General features: G+C 33.5%; 2 protein-coding genes across 2 annotated transcripts; both read left to right on the top strand.

Annotated features, from left to right (window-relative positions):
* Positions 1-4,657: 4,657 nt before the first annotated feature.
* On the top strand, positions 4,658-9,758 carry SCE1 (sumo conjugation enzyme 1). The gene is made up of 5 exons (XM_022292909.2): positions 4,658-5,224; positions 5,342-5,425; positions 7,359-7,511; positions 7,597-7,710; positions 9,390-9,758. The coding sequence occupies exons 1-5, from the start codon at positions 5,156-5,158 to the stop codon at positions 9,450-9,452; spliced, it is 483 nt and encodes a 160-aa protein (XP_022148601.1). The 5' UTR covers positions 4,658-5,155; the 3' UTR covers positions 9,453-9,758.
* Positions 9,759-12,509: 2,751 nt separating this feature from the next.
* Positions 12,510-14,735, top strand: LOC111017237 (soyasapogenol B glucuronide galactosyltransferase-like). The gene is made up of 2 exons (XM_022292934.2): positions 12,510-13,618; positions 14,172-14,735. The coding sequence occupies exons 1-2, from the start codon at positions 12,559-12,561 to the stop codon at positions 14,663-14,665; spliced, it is 1,554 nt and encodes a 517-aa protein (XP_022148626.2). The 5' UTR covers positions 12,510-12,558; the 3' UTR covers positions 14,666-14,735.
* Positions 14,736-15,025: the final 290 nt, after the last annotated feature.

Genomic DNA, 15,025 nt, shown 5'->3' with positions numbered 1-15,025 from the left:
GGCTAAATAGAGTCTCCTAATGATTTTAAAATCATGAAGAATTTAAGATTTTCTTTTCTTGACTGACTAGGTAATTAAGGTCTATTTAACAATGAACATCATAGATGAGTTGTTGCATTGAGTTTGGTACAAGCTAAGATTCGATGTAAGTGTACCTTTGAAAAGTCAGGTTTGAACTCATAATAAGTCAAACGACGTCGAATTTATAGACTTGTGTAGAGACTTATTAAATTTTGGATCTCCGAGATCAACTTGTCATTATTAAAGCTTGTGATTATGCCAAATCAAGTAACTTTGAAGTTGAGATTCAATATGTACTTTGCCTCTTACACATGGCTTCTAAGTTGAGAAGGTTATTTTGCTATACTCTCATTGTCTAAATGATAAATCTCTCTATTTTTTTTGGTATAAAATCAAATAATTAGTTTGTTGGCTTGTCTGAAATTAGTCACATGGCATACTATAAGTGCCACAACATTCTGCATAATCCCTAATGCCTAATTAATGAAGTCCAATGATGGACTTGTTAAACGCAAATTCCAAAGTCTAGGTATAATTTGTAACTTCTAAAAATCCAAAAGCTTTGAAAAGATGCGTCCTCTGAAAGTTTATGGACCAAATTTGCAATAGTTTGGATCCCAACGAACATAGACTATATATAGCCCCAGATAAGAAGGGCCGACATCAAGGTGTCAAACCTTCTCATAGATGTGAGCTTTTAGCCTACATGAGAGGTCACATGTTTCTTTGTTTCTTTTATTCTTTTTCCTTGGCGTAGCTTGACCATCTTAGAAGATGTCGTTGATACATTTCTTGATAACGGATCTGCAAACAACCAATGAAGGATGACCATAATAAGATTTAAAAAGGTAATTAAGATTTCGTTACCCCATGTGTGTAAATCTATGATTTACACTATTATTTTAGTTCATAAATTTTCATAACTATTTGATTTTTGTTATTACACGACTGTCAAAATGGCTATCTTAGTATTAAGTTTTTTTTTTTAATAACCATTTTGGTTTTCAGTTATTTTTCCATTAATCGCTTAACAAGATAACATAATAGGTATATTAACATTTGATTGAGGTGGGTATTAGGTGGATGGGTAATTAGATGGCCAAATACCACCAAAGAATTATTACTTTTTTCAAAGTTTGAGGAGTAAAATAGACACGGATGAATCTCAAAATCTCAAAAGAATATGATGAAATTTAATCTAAAAATACAAAAGTTTTAAAATCTAAAACAATTATAATTTATATATACAAACTTATAAATATATAAGCTTTACACTTATTTATTGCTTTGAAATTTATTAAACTCAAGAGCAATTCAAGATGTTATGTGATATACTAAGTTAATCTATATTATGAATTATTGAGAGGTTACAATTCAATTTTGAAGTTATGTGTTGTCTTGCAATTATCAAGAAGGTATATATATATCTTAATTTTCTTCTTTGTTTTTTTTTTACAATTAGTGATATTTTTATTTATGTTATTATAAAATTAATTAAATTAAAAATTTTCTGTGCACTTGCAATGGGTAGCATACTAGTATTTTTTAAAAGACTAGACATTTTAAATATTTAAAGCTAATAGAATAAATGTAAAAAACCGAAAACTTTAAAAGTAACTCCCTTGCTTGATCTATTTTTTAATTTATTTTTTATTTTGTTTTTAAATTTTGAATTTGAAATTTTAAAGTACAAAATTGTAATAAAAAAAGATATAACATATGATAAATATAAAATTTCATGTTATGAACTAATTTTATTTTTTTAAAATTAAAACAGTGTAATATATTATAAAATAGTAATTACAAAAAATTTATTATATTTAAGTTAATAAATTAATTAATAATATTATAGATCAAGTAATTGTCCCAGGTTTATAAATATATTATAATTTTTTTAAAATTGAGGTTCAATTTTCAAATCTATTATTAAATATCTATCTAAAAAGATAACAACATCTTTTAATTTTTATTTTCAGATTATCAATTAAGTGCACTCTTAAAAATATACATAAATAAATATAAGTGTATATATGAGGCGGTAACTCTCAAAACTAATGAAGAGTTTTTTTTAAAGGAAAAGAATTTACAATTTTAATAATTTTAACCAGAAAAATATAACATAAATTATTTATAAGTTCTGAAAGTAAATAGAAAATATCAATCTCTACCGAGTTTAGCATAAAAAAGTCGTGCTAGACTAAGCTAATTATTTTAATTCCGGACTTTTATAATGTCAAGTTTATTATTATTATTTTTGAAGCATGTCTTGTTTAATTCTTAAACAAATAATTTTGGTCCTTCTTATATTATTTTGCCACATTACTTTTAAGTATTAGGCGCCAACAAAGTATGCTTTTAATACACACATTTGCATTATCAAAGAAAAATAAAGATAATAACAAAAATAATTATTTTTTAAAGTTCAAATATTATATTAGATCTTTGACTAAAATGAATTATAATTAAAATTTTATAGATTCGTTAAAAGTTTAAATACTAAAATTAAATAACCTTAATTAAGAATCCGAGATTCACACGGATTTGTATATCATTTAGAGTGGAATAAAAAAAAGAAATTTGAAATCCAATCTAAATCTCATTTTGTTCCAAACAAATTTATCTTAGGTAAGATTTGGTAGGATTTTAGGCCGTTTATTTTTGGAATATCTTCAGATTTCTGAAATTTTACATGTATGGTTTAAATGTAGGTATGTTATCATGTTTGTTTCATATGAAAATATAGAAATGTCTTGATAGCCACTTTGTTTTACCGTATTTATTCATGGGTTTAGAGATTTTATTTATATAATGTTCAAAAAGTATCTTACGAATAATTTATACATTAATCTAATATAATTTACATTTATATAATAGGTTTTTTAAATTAATATCTATATAATAGATTTTTTTAAAAATTAATTTAATATTTTAGTTTTTATATTAATGGTGTATATATTAATTTTTTTATGTTATTAGGTAGAATTCATATTAATATAAGATTTTTTTAAGCAATTAATATTGAATATAAATTCCATTTTCAATTTTATTATTTTTTTAAAATGGAATTATATAATTAATGTTATATGAGACGAAATTCATTTATTGTATTATCAACTTATATTATTTTAGGTTGATCATTAAAAATATTGTTTTAAATTTATGTATTTAAGATAATAGATATTATCCATAATAATTCCTTCCAAATATTAAAAGTAAACGAAGATATTATATAATTTAATTGAAGTTTATTTTATATGTATGTAATATATAAATATACTTAATTGCATAAAATTATTTATTAGTCTAAATTAATTCATTTAAATTATAAAATTACAAATAAAAGCAAAGAAATTTAACAAAAGAAAATATATGAAAAAATAATGAAGGAGCAAAAATGTCAGAATGTCCTCGACATGAAAATTATGGAAACCATATTTCAAGAGATCATCCAAAACAATTCGATGCCTCCCGTATAGCATCATAGGATTCCCAAGTATCTTATATTCTCGCAAAACAAACGTGAGAATCCAGATGTCCATCGTAGATTCATACACAATATGTACAAGGGTCAGTTGCTTCTTAATCGTAAAATACTTGCCCAAATCGCTATATTAAATAGGAATTGTCTTTATATGATTTCCAATGAGATTATAAAATAAGAAGATTGGAAAGAATCCAGCGGAATGCTTAAAATGGAGTTCTCTGGAGAATGAACTCCGAGCAGGTAGAGTAGAAATTAGTATGATAAAATATGATAATATGATAAAGTAGTCAAAATGAGCAAATATGTTCAATAAAAAAAAGATTTATTATTCTTCCCCTATTCGTTTTTTTCTTACGCCACGACAAAAAAATCCAGATTTTCGGATTTTTCGAACAAAGCATCAATCTGCGGTTGAGTTTAGATTATAATTTAAATTCAATTGAAGAGTAAGCCTATTTATTCCTGGTTCTAAGACCACTAGTTCTAGCGGTCGACTCGCTTCTTTCAAATTGTTTCTCATTATTAAGAAAAGGTAACAAAGATAAAATACGAAGATTCCGACTAAACAAACGACTCCTCTAAAATAAAGTTGACATCATTTCAATTTTATCCCGACGTGGGATTTATGGGTGGAATGAAAGAAACCATAATGAAAAACAAACAAAAGAAAAAAAAAAAAATCACAAGTTAGAGATGGAGAGGTGCTACAAGCACTACAAGAGGTATTGAAAGGGTTCAGAGGTCGGAGGAAAAAGAAATGGAGAGTAGTGTTTTTTTATTAATATATAATAAAGATAGAGAAAACGAAAGAGAACATGAATGCCTTTCAAAACAGAGATCAACACTCCGATGCTTAAATTAGTAATAGAATTGATATTCGAAAGGGATTCGAACACACTGAAATCGATCTGACCCTTCTCTCTTTAGGAAGTTCAATTTATTCTCCGCATGTATAATTGTAAAATATTTCTTTCTTTCTGCATTCAAATAAAAAATCTTATTTTTTAAAAAAATCAATTATATTTATATCTTTTAAAATTTTAAAATTTAGAATTATTTCCTTGTACCAAACAAAGCATACAAGTCTAAGAACGAAAACAAGATACCAAGCGAAGAAATTTCCGAAGCATCCGAATTTCGTAAAAGAAGAAAGAAAAAACAGAAAAGAAAAAGAGAAAAAACTGCGGCTTTCGATGAAAGTGTTCGTCACGCGATTTGGAGAATTGGCGTGATTCTCAAGCGAAATTTAGGAAATTGAAAATACCCCCACAGATTCTGATTTGACTTTTGCGAACCCTCTCTCTCTCTCTCTCTCTCCATTTGTAATTTTAATTTTCTCGTCTCTCAATATTTATCCAAATTCACAGAACGTAATGAAATTGAAGACGATTCATTATCATCCTCCATCTGGTTAAGAAGCTCGAGCCTCCATTTTCCCCCCACTACGCCTTTGCTTGCTTCGATCGAATCTGGGCCGTACGTTGGCTGGAGTCCAGTCTCTGCGACTGTCCTACTGCTATAAAGACTCGAAACATCTCCGACCAAGAATTTCCGATTGACCCCACCAGGAGGAAGAACAAGAACTTGAACAAGAAACTTTGTTGTGGTGTGGGAACGTTGATTTCTTGAGGAAAAGAGAGGGAGAGAGCTATGTCGGGAGGTATTGCACGCGGTCGTCTGGCTGAGGAGCGGAAGTCGTGGCGGAAGAACCATCCGCATGTGGGTATTCGTTCATATCGCCTCGATGTTTTGTTTTCTTTGGATTTATTGTTTTTTTGTGTTCCATTTGGCGATTTTGGGGTTTAATTTTGATTCTCTGGATTCTGGTGTTTTTAGGGTTTCGTTGCGAAACCGGAGACTCTGCCTGATGGAACGGTGAATTTGATGATTTGGCATTGCATTATTCCGGGCAAGGCTGGGGTATGGTTTTTCTCTTCGATTTCTTTATTTATTTTGTATCTATGTTTGGATTTTGTAAGATGATTGTTATTTTGGAGATTATGAAGTTTGATGCCAAATTGCGCGACATCGTCGACCTCTCCCGCGTTCTGAATCTTGCATGCCCTAATTCTTCCTTCCCTCTCCGGAATTCTGTGTCGGTTTCTCGATTAAGAATATTACTGCCATGTTTTATTGGGATGATATTGGTTGTCTAAGCGTTGGATTGGACGCCTCTTAGTTCAACGAAGTCTGTAATTTGTCTTTAGGAAAATGGAACCAATTTTGTGACTTAATCTTCTTTGCTTCCCTGTCGGCGTACTCAAACTGTAATCAGCTTCTTTTATCTTGTCATGAAAAACTGATCAGCAGATCTCTAGGACTTATCTGAGTTTCTTCTTCAAATTGGGATCACTGAATTACGTGCCTATCTTTTTAAGCTCTTTGCCGATCAACTGGTATTGTGGCTAAAAGAGCACCCTTTTTTTGTCATCATAAACTATCTTCATTTCAGGGGTAAATTTCTTTCGGCCGCCTTTCTGAAATTTCTGATCAATAAATGAGGCTTTTCAAACCTGGCCATTGAAGAAAGGTTCAAAGTTAATTGAACCTTTATTATTATCATATTAAAACCTTTTTTGTTTCAATAGTATATGGTGACCAGCTGACACCATCACACAGATTCTCATGATAACAAAACTGAAAATTTTTTGCCCGTATTCTAGCATCTCCAGTATATAATATAGCATTTCTTTTGTTTCTTCTGTACCATGTTAATAGTAAGAAATGGAATAAATAGAATCTTGAGCAATTAGTTAGGCCGAGAAGTGATTAATTTGATGTCATAATCCCATCAGATAATGGCAGGCTCTCATAAATTCCCCAATTCCACTACGTGGGGAAAATGAGATTTATTTAATCCTTTGTCTGTAGAAATAGCCAAATAGGTCTACTAGTGCATTTTGTAAGCACAATTCGTGGTTGTAACTTGCTTTGTTACCAACAATAAATTGGTGGTTTTTTTTTATAAGAATAAATTGGTGGTTTTCATTGATGAACTATAAAGTATTATTCTTTGTACTTGCTGGGTTCTGGTCAAACATGAGCAGCTCAGCGGTAATTGGCATGTACTCCTCCCCTTGAAGTTGGAGTTTTGATCTCCATATCCCCAAATTATTGTATACTTGTAGGGTTCTAGTAAGTGAAGGGAATCATTGAAGTCACATCTCATGTCTATTAGAATGGATCCTTCACTAGCTTGATTTTGACTTTGGATTTATTTTTTCTTCTTATCTGTTTATCTCTACCAAATCTAAACAGATCTTTGTTTGAAACTTAACATTTCTCTTTTTATATTGAAACTATTCTTTCACTCGAGAAAGTTTGGGAATGTCATGGGTATTACAAGTTCCTCCAGTTGGCTTTCATAAAGAAAGAATTCTAGTTACAAAAAAATGTATACATAGAGCTATAATGGAAAGCTTTAAAGGCTATATGACTTCCCAGACTTCCTTGACCCTTCTGGATTTGTCAGCGAAAATGTCATTGAACTGATAGAGGAGCATTTCAATTGTCATTAAAAAGTGTCAAACAAAAATCACCACTCTTGGGTAAAATGGCAGTGAACAATGAAATGAATTATTTGTTTGTTTGCTTATTGCCATTATTATTAGTTTTTTCTCTTAAAAAATTGAAGTCATGATGATTTACACGTTGAATAATTTGTTTGGTTATGGTTTAATGCATTTCTACTTTTCTTAAACGTTGTTCTGTTCTTTAAGATGTTTCCAACCATTGGTCTTCTTTATTTTCATGATGGCTACTATTCTGTGGACTTAGTTCTCTAACTTTTTAAGTATGACCTCTGAAGTTTTATGGTATTTAAAGTTTGACCAAGTCCTTAAATTTTTTACAGACAGATTGGGAGGGTGGTTTCTTCCCCCTTACACTCAACTTCAGTGAAGACTACCCAAGTAAGCCACCCAAGTGTAGATTCCCTCAGGGTTTCTTCCACCCTAATGTGTACCCATCAGGAACGGTCTGCCTGTCAATTCTCAACGAAGATAGCGTGAGTAGTAAATGGAAACTTATGGCTGTATCTCTATTGAGACATCATCTGAACTGTCCCTAAGCTTTTATCTATTCATGTGTAGGGGTGGAGACCAGCCATAACGGTTAAACAAATTCTTGTTGGAATCCAGGATTTGCTGGATCAACCAAATCCTGCTGATCCTGCCCAGACAGAAGGGTATCATCTCTTCATCCAGGTACATCAATCACTAAATGCACTTTTTATTTTTGAATGTAGATTGTATCATGTTATGTGCTCTATAATTTTTCTCTATAGGGCTGTGAAAAGCTCAATCTTTGCCCATGATGGTAGGCTAATTGTAATCTGTAGTGTTGGTGTATACTATGCTCGGCTACATGAAACTGAGAATTTCAAAGATCTCAAGAGTAGTGGTAGTGGCAATTTTGGGTTCACAATTTTGTGTGAAGGGACGGGAATCATAAATCTACACTATGAATATATTGATGGTACTTAGGCATCTGCCTCGTTCTCTTATCTGTGAGTTAAGGTTTTGAATGGCATATCTGTCGTCATGGTGTATAATAAGTAAAACGTGTAGAAGAAATCAATTTCGATCAATTCTATGATTATCTGTTGTCTTCTTCACTTTGATTATTTTAGTTATCACTCTTATCAGTGTTTTCGAGGCGCAAGGTGCACCTCAAGGCGACAAGCCCTTTGATCGCCTTGAGGCGAGGGGCGATACAAAGGAGTGAAGTGAGACACACCTTAATAAATAAATAAAAATTATATATATATAGTGTATAAATTTATATAGGAAACATAGTTTAAAAAATCAATACCAAAATAGTGTCATAGTAAATAGTAAATGTCAACCAGATGCATAAAACAACCAAATTCAATAAGTTTAGTCGCAGACGGGAGCGGGCGATGGCTGGAGATTGAGGGTGGTGAAGGTGAATGTCGAGAGGCAAAGAGAATAGTTAGTATTTGTGGGCTGAGGTAGTTCGCAAGGGAGAAAGGTTCTTTTTAAAAAACACATTAAAAATTAAAAAAATAAATAAAATAAAGCAGACTGCCTCATTGTTGCCTAGCCTCAGGCGAGAGGCTCACTGAGGCACACTAAGGCAAGGCGCTCGCCTGGGCACCTTGCAAGGCGCGCTCGCCTGGGCACCTTGCAAGGCACACCTAGGCGAAATCGCCTCGCCTGAGGCGAGTGCTCGGGTTCGCCTCAATAACACTGACTCTTATTTTGACTCCACAAAATTTGCTGCTTCTCGTCCACTATAATCACTGTTGTTTTTTACTATTGCAATACGATAATCTTTATTTTGTAGAATTATTTCTAAAATCATTTTCAGGATGGGAACCCCGATCTGCATGGTCGTGTGGGTTTTTGAACTGTGAAAACTCTTTTAAAGAGAAAAATATTTCATATTCTTTGTATTAATTGTTTTTAGATTAGATATAACAAACAAGGCATAAAATAGTCATGTTTCTAGACTTGCATGTGAATCTTTAGAATTCAAGGACCAAGTAATATAACCTAAAGAACAGATCCTGTTCAAGTAAGGCCGTGAAGGTTTGTTACTTGTATGTGAATCTTGGAAGAGAACTACTGAAGGTGCTTTTCAAAATGGAAGAACAGAGTGGGGTATGGATTGATGGCTTTCCAACTTTCTTACGCCCTCATATGGATTTCAGTGTCATGTCCCTAACAAAAGCGGGCATGCTACTGGTTTCCTACAGCCAATGATTTGGAAGGAAGCCTTGAAACTAAACTGCTAGACCCTGCGGTAGTGTCTTTAACTCTGTGGAGGCACCAAGGCATACGATAATGCGAAGTTTTGATCGGATAATCATCCGACTTTCTGATTTTCTATTGTTTAAATGGGAGAATTTATCGTTGTGCAGGATGCCGTTGAGTACAAGAAGAGGGTGTGCCAACAAGCGAAGCAGTATCCACCTCTGGTGTAAGCTGAATTCTGGGTTTTCCTTGGACTACTACTTCTTGATACTATGATATTAGCTGCCAGTTGCCACTGATTGAATCAACATTTAAAAACTGACTCGTTTTATAGATGGTTGGTATGTGGTGCACATTTCAATTGTCATTATAATCTCTAAAACTTTAGTGTTTCCCAGATACGGCCAACATAATGTCGATATTTATATCGGTAAACATGTCAAGGGCCTGATGTCGCATTGTGTTCATATTATGTACTTGAATTGTGGTTTCCTGCTCTAAAATGTGTATGAAAGAAGGGGTTCTTAACTTGTTCACTTCTTCTACATGCTTTTACATGGAATGTTATTTTCATGCAGGCACTCCTCTCCAAATGATCCATTTTTATGTTATGTTTGAAGTTCAAATCTTGGAAAAATTATGAATATATGATTAAGATAACAACAGAAATTTCATTAATTTTCTAAAGTGTTATTAAGTTGTCTTTTCTTTTTCTTTTTTTTTATCCTTTTACAGATATAACGTAAATATTTGACTTCTATGCTTTATTTTTGTTGTAAGATTTTTTAAAATTATCTTTTTGGATTCTTAAGGGGTTTGATAATCCATTAGTTTTATGTTTTCTGTGTTTTTGGCTTTTAAAAAATAAGTTAGTTTGTAATTAGGCAATTCATTTTGTTGTTTTTAAAATTTGAATTTGTTTTTAAAATTTACCTCTCGAATTTTATAACCATTTTGTTTTTGTTTCTCATCTAAATACTATTTTTATTCATGTATATTTTGTTTTATTTTATTATCTATTTTTGAAAAATGTTTTAAAAATCTAAGTCAAAATCTGAAAAGTTCAAAAAATAGTTTTGAAAAAAATAATTTTTTTTTTTGAATTTTACTAGGAATGCAAATGAAAATAAAATTATTATGAACAAATAAAAATAATTTTAGAAAATAGAAAATAGAAAATTAACCAGCTGCTGGTTTTCTCAAAACCACGTCAGGGCCGTTACCAACTACCTTCTCACGTCTTCCAAATTGAAACTCACGCCACAATAAAGAACAAACCGCTCAAATTTATATAAAATTTTATAAAAAAAAAATCAATCTTTCAACGGTATTAGAAACTATATTTTACAAATGGTCCGTGTCTTTTAATTTTACAAATTCTTGAAATCTTTTATTAATCTCAAGATTCCTTGTTTTATTTAATTGAATTTGTATTTTATTTAAATGATCAGATTTCATTTTTTTATTATAAATTTCCAATTTTGAATTTTCCGTATTAAATATGTTATATTCAAAATTTCAAAAATTATTCTCTTCTCATCCAATTTATTCCGTTATTTTTATTTGTTCAATAATAATTTTTAAATCCTTTCATTTATGACAAAAAAAGTATTCAATATACTTTGTTTATATTGAATATATTATTGTTTAATTTTCACATGCTAATACATTTTTTTTTTCATTTTTCATAATCATATAATTTTTACATTTTCAAATTTATTATTGTTTAATTTTATGACGATTATCGTTTGAAGTTTTTAGTATATATTATTTTTCTTGGGGCTTCTTTTTTCTGACGTCTTCTTTTTAAATAATTAATATGGTAAATACTTTTTATGAGTTTATGCTAAACTATTATATTATGTAATATATTCCAACCATCTTTATATAATAGATTTTTCCTTTTAATTTTCTAATATAGTAGGATAAATATATACTTTTAATTATATATTAAACAAGAACGTTATGATAATATATATTTTTTATTTAACATATGACATGATAATAATATATCTCGATAGATTATTTACTATACATTAGTATATACAATTTGATCTCCTTTGTGATATCTCTATTTTCTCATTTGGTAAAAAAAAAAAAAAAAAATCCTAGACATCTTATCATTCTCTTCCTTTAACCAAGTCCTTGCCATCTTGTTCCAATTGCCACAGCCTCCCTCGCTGGCGACTACATCATCCCAGCGTCGACAGCAACGACATTCTCTTCGGTGACGTGATGAGAAGACCCCATGCATGTCCTTCGATGACCCTCATGAGTAGCAATAGCGGCCTTCTACAACCCATGGTTAGGCCTGCGAGAGCAGCGACCCTCTGACGACAATGTCCCTTTGTGACCAGATGCCAGATTTAGTTCGTGCTCGTTTGTAGTGGATTGTAGCTCGTTCGTGGGTGTTGTGCCGCAGATCTTGCCATAGGGTATTGCAACCCAAATCTAGCCGTGGTGGTTGCTGCAGGTCTGGTCGGGTTCTTATTTGTTTCGGCTATTTGAGTTTGTGGGTGTTGCACCGTTGTGGAGGTAGTCACAGATTTAGTGGATTCATGACTATTCAAGTTCGTGGGTTTTGTGTCGTGGTTTAGGCTTTTAGAAGGAATGAAAGAGATAGGGATATGTGATTTTTAGAGAGGAATAGATTTGAAATGGAAAATTCCAAAATTAAGGATTTTCCTATTTTTTTATTTTTATTAAATATATATTTAAGAAGATAAATTTGTAAAATTCTGGACGGCTCTAACATTCCATGCATTTCTCAAAATCCTTTACTACATCTAGGATCACAAGTGGAATGCTGAGCAGGGGTTGGAAGACTGCAAACTCCGCAATAAAAGCGAAATGAGCCCTTGAACTCACCTCTATTTAGAAAGCCCTATTAATCAAGTTTGAAAGCCGTTGTACGCTAGTAGCATACATTCGTCTTTCAACTGGCTTCAAAGTACTAGTTGTAGTGTTCCCGCACCCGTCTTTTGTATATAAAGGTAAGATTCTTCTGTAGAGTCGCACCTCACGAATCTTATCTTCTATGCGGGCAAATTTTAAAATGAAAATATAAAATTTTAAACATAAATAATTTAAATTTTCCTATACACAATAGGGTACCTCTCGTGTAGATTGAATAGATTAGATTGGATCAAATGTTGATTTCTCACTAACTTAGTGAGCACGTTTTTGTATAAATTTGTTCACGTGTTCCCAATTATAACTCTTTTATTTATTTATTGAGAAAGCTCCAAATTGGAAGTGAAACTCATAATTTAACACCATCATAATAATTAATAAAAAAAATTAACCACTCAACAATTTTATATCTAAAAAATAATAATGCAAAGGACGACGGAGAGTACTAGGACTAGATGCCCGATTACCATGGACTCCACCGCCGCCGGCGATCCTCCGACAGTGGCGTTCCTCCCCTTCGCCGCCGCCGGCCACCTCATCCCCTTAATGAACACCGCCAGGCTCTTCACCCGGCACGGGGCTGACGTGGCCTTCATCACCACGCCGGCCACTGCCCGCCGCCTCCAAAACGACGTCGCTCTCGACTCCCGACTCGGCCACCCCATCAAAATCCACACTCTCCAATTCCCTTTCGCCGAATTCGGCCTCCCGCCGGACCTCGAGACCTTCACCGAGGCCATTTCCCCGGCCATAGCCTCAAATCTCGGCGCCGCTTTCGAATCCCTCCGACCACAAACCGAACACCTCCTCCGACAAATCGGAGCCGATTGCATCGTCAGCGACACCATTCTCCACTGGACCACCGAAGCCGCCGCCAGGCTGGGCGTTCCCCGGCTCGTGTTCCGAGCCTCCGGCGCCGCCCCCGAATGCCTCTCTGTCTCTGTAACGCGATATAAGCCCCACGAGAAAGTGGGTTCCGAGGAAGAGCCGTTTTTGCTTCCTGGGTTGCCGCATAACATCGAGATGAGCAAATCCCAGCTCCCATTTTGGCTCTGCACCACGAATGAGGAAGTAATTGAGATCAGAGACAGGACTCTGTTGGCGGAGAAACAGAGCCATGGCGTTCTGATGAATACTTTTTTCGAGCTGGAGCCTGATTATGTGGAGTTTTACAAGCAAGCTCTTGGATTTAGGACGTGGGTCGTTGGGCCTGTCTCTTTCTGGGTTAATAAGAGTGTTTCTGAGGAAATTGGTGTTGAGAATTATGAGAATGAGGAGAATACTGTTGAATTGATGGAATGGCTCAACTCCAAAGAATTGAACTCTGTTTTGTATGTTTGTTTTGGTAGCTCCACCAAGTTTTGGTCTGCTCAGTTGGCTGAAATTGCTGGTGGGCTTGAAGATTCTGGTCACCAATTCGTTTGGGTCGTGGGAAAAGTGATCGACAGTGGAGGAGATCATGGCCAGCCATTTGATGGCATAGGTGAGGCTGGAATTAATCTTTTGTGTAAAATTCATTCTATGCGAACACTCCTCTTCGGATCCGGATTTCTGGCTTTGATATCATTTTAACATTCATTTCATCTTAAACCGATTGATTATGAATAAAGTAGATCACTTATATTATTAACGTGGGGAAGTTTCTTATCTTGTCAATATGGGATACTTAATATGCTACGTACTCTTTTAATTCAACTGGATCTCATTTTTAGATCGAATACTATATTAATGTCAGTTTCATCTCAAATCGACTTTTAAGTGGAGTAGGCCACTTATAATATAAACGCTAGTTGGTTCCTTATTTTATCAACGTGTGATTTTTGACATGTTCTGTGACTCTTTTAGTTCATTGATTTTGGTCGGATCCTACTTTTGGATCGAATATTTTTTTGAACTTTTGGACTCTCAATATTATACCAAGGATGAATAAACCACTCTTTGATAAAAAAAAATTTAAATTGACGAGTTGAGTAAATTTATATCAGCATGTACAAGATTGAAATGAAGTTTTTCTTACTGTCATTGCAAAAATGCAGAGGAGTTTGAGGAGAGGATGAAGCAGAGCAAGAGAGGGTTGATAGTAAGAACATGGGCTCCGCAGCAGCAGATTCTAAACCATCCGGCCGTGGGAGGGTTCATCACTCACTGTGGCTGGAACTCAATTTTGGAAGGCGTTTGCGGCGGCCGGCCGATGGTGGCGTGGCCGTCGTCGGCGGAGCAATTCTTCAACGAGAAGCTAATAACTGAGGTGTTGAAGATCGGAGTTTCAGTTGGAGCCAAAAAAGCTCGGGGCTTGATGAACTTAGAGGCAGTGGCGATTGTGGGGAGGGATGAGATTGCAAAAGCGGTGTCGTTTTTGATGGGAGATGAAGAAGAGGCTGTAGGAATGAGGAATCGAGTTCGAGAGATGGCAGTTGCAGCTGAGAGAGCAACCAACAGTGGCGGATCTTCTCACACTAGCTTGCTCTCATTGATTCATGAACTCAAGATGATGAAGCTAAAACGCCAAGCCAATGAGCTCCATGCCTAGCTTAATTAGCTTGGGAGTTTTGTTGAAAAAGGTTGTGTTTGGTACTTTTCATGGAAATTATTTTTATTAAGCTATTTGTTAACATTTTTTTTTTTTTTGAGATGCTATTTGTTCATATTAAATTGCTTGGTTTCTTCTTATACTTCAAAAATTGCTGTTTTTTTAAGTTGAAAAATCATGTTGGAATGGAGATTCGAATCTCTATCTAATCTTTTAGTAAAAAATATGTATCCACGATTAGGGATGAGTAAAGAGATTCGAAAAATCGATCCGATCTATTGGAATCTGTTGATTGATGCCGACTGACGGACAATAATATACCTTTTATTTTTTTTAGTTTTATTTGTATGTTTTTAGACA

This window comes from Momordica charantia (genome assembly GCF_013281855.1).
Source record: "Momordica charantia cultivar OHB3-1 chromosome 2 unlocalized genomic scaffold, Mcharantia_2.0 BLBB01000002.1, whole genome shotgun sequence".
Taxonomy (NCBI): Eukaryota; Viridiplantae; Streptophyta; class Magnoliopsida; order Cucurbitales; family Cucurbitaceae; genus Momordica; species Momordica charantia.
The sequence above is the reverse complement of the archived record's forward strand: the minus strand, read 5'-3'. Positions and strand labels throughout refer to the sequence as shown.

Excerpts from the sequence above, each read along its gene's own strand:
- SCE1 (XM_022292909.2), top strand. The coding sequence starts at position 5,156 with ATGTCGGGAGGTATTGCACGCGGTCGTCTGGCTGAGGAGCGGAAGTCG. Across the intron at positions 5,225-5,341 it reads GGCGGAAGAACCATCCGCAT|GGTTTCGTTGCGAAACCGGA; the intron begins GTGGGTATTCGT and ends TGGTGTTTTTAG. Across the intron at positions 5,426-7,358 it reads TTATTCCGGGCAAGGCTGGG|ACAGATTGGGAGGGTGGTTT; the intron begins GTATGGTTTTTC and ends AATTTTTTACAG.
- LOC111017237 (XM_022292934.2), top strand. The coding sequence starts at position 12,559 with ATGCAAAGGACGACGGAGAGTACTAGGACTAGATGCCCGATTACCATG. Across the intron at positions 13,619-14,171 it reads CCAGCCATTTGATGGCATAG|AGGAGTTTGAGGAGAGGATG; the intron begins GTGAGGCTGGAA and ends GCAAAAATGCAG.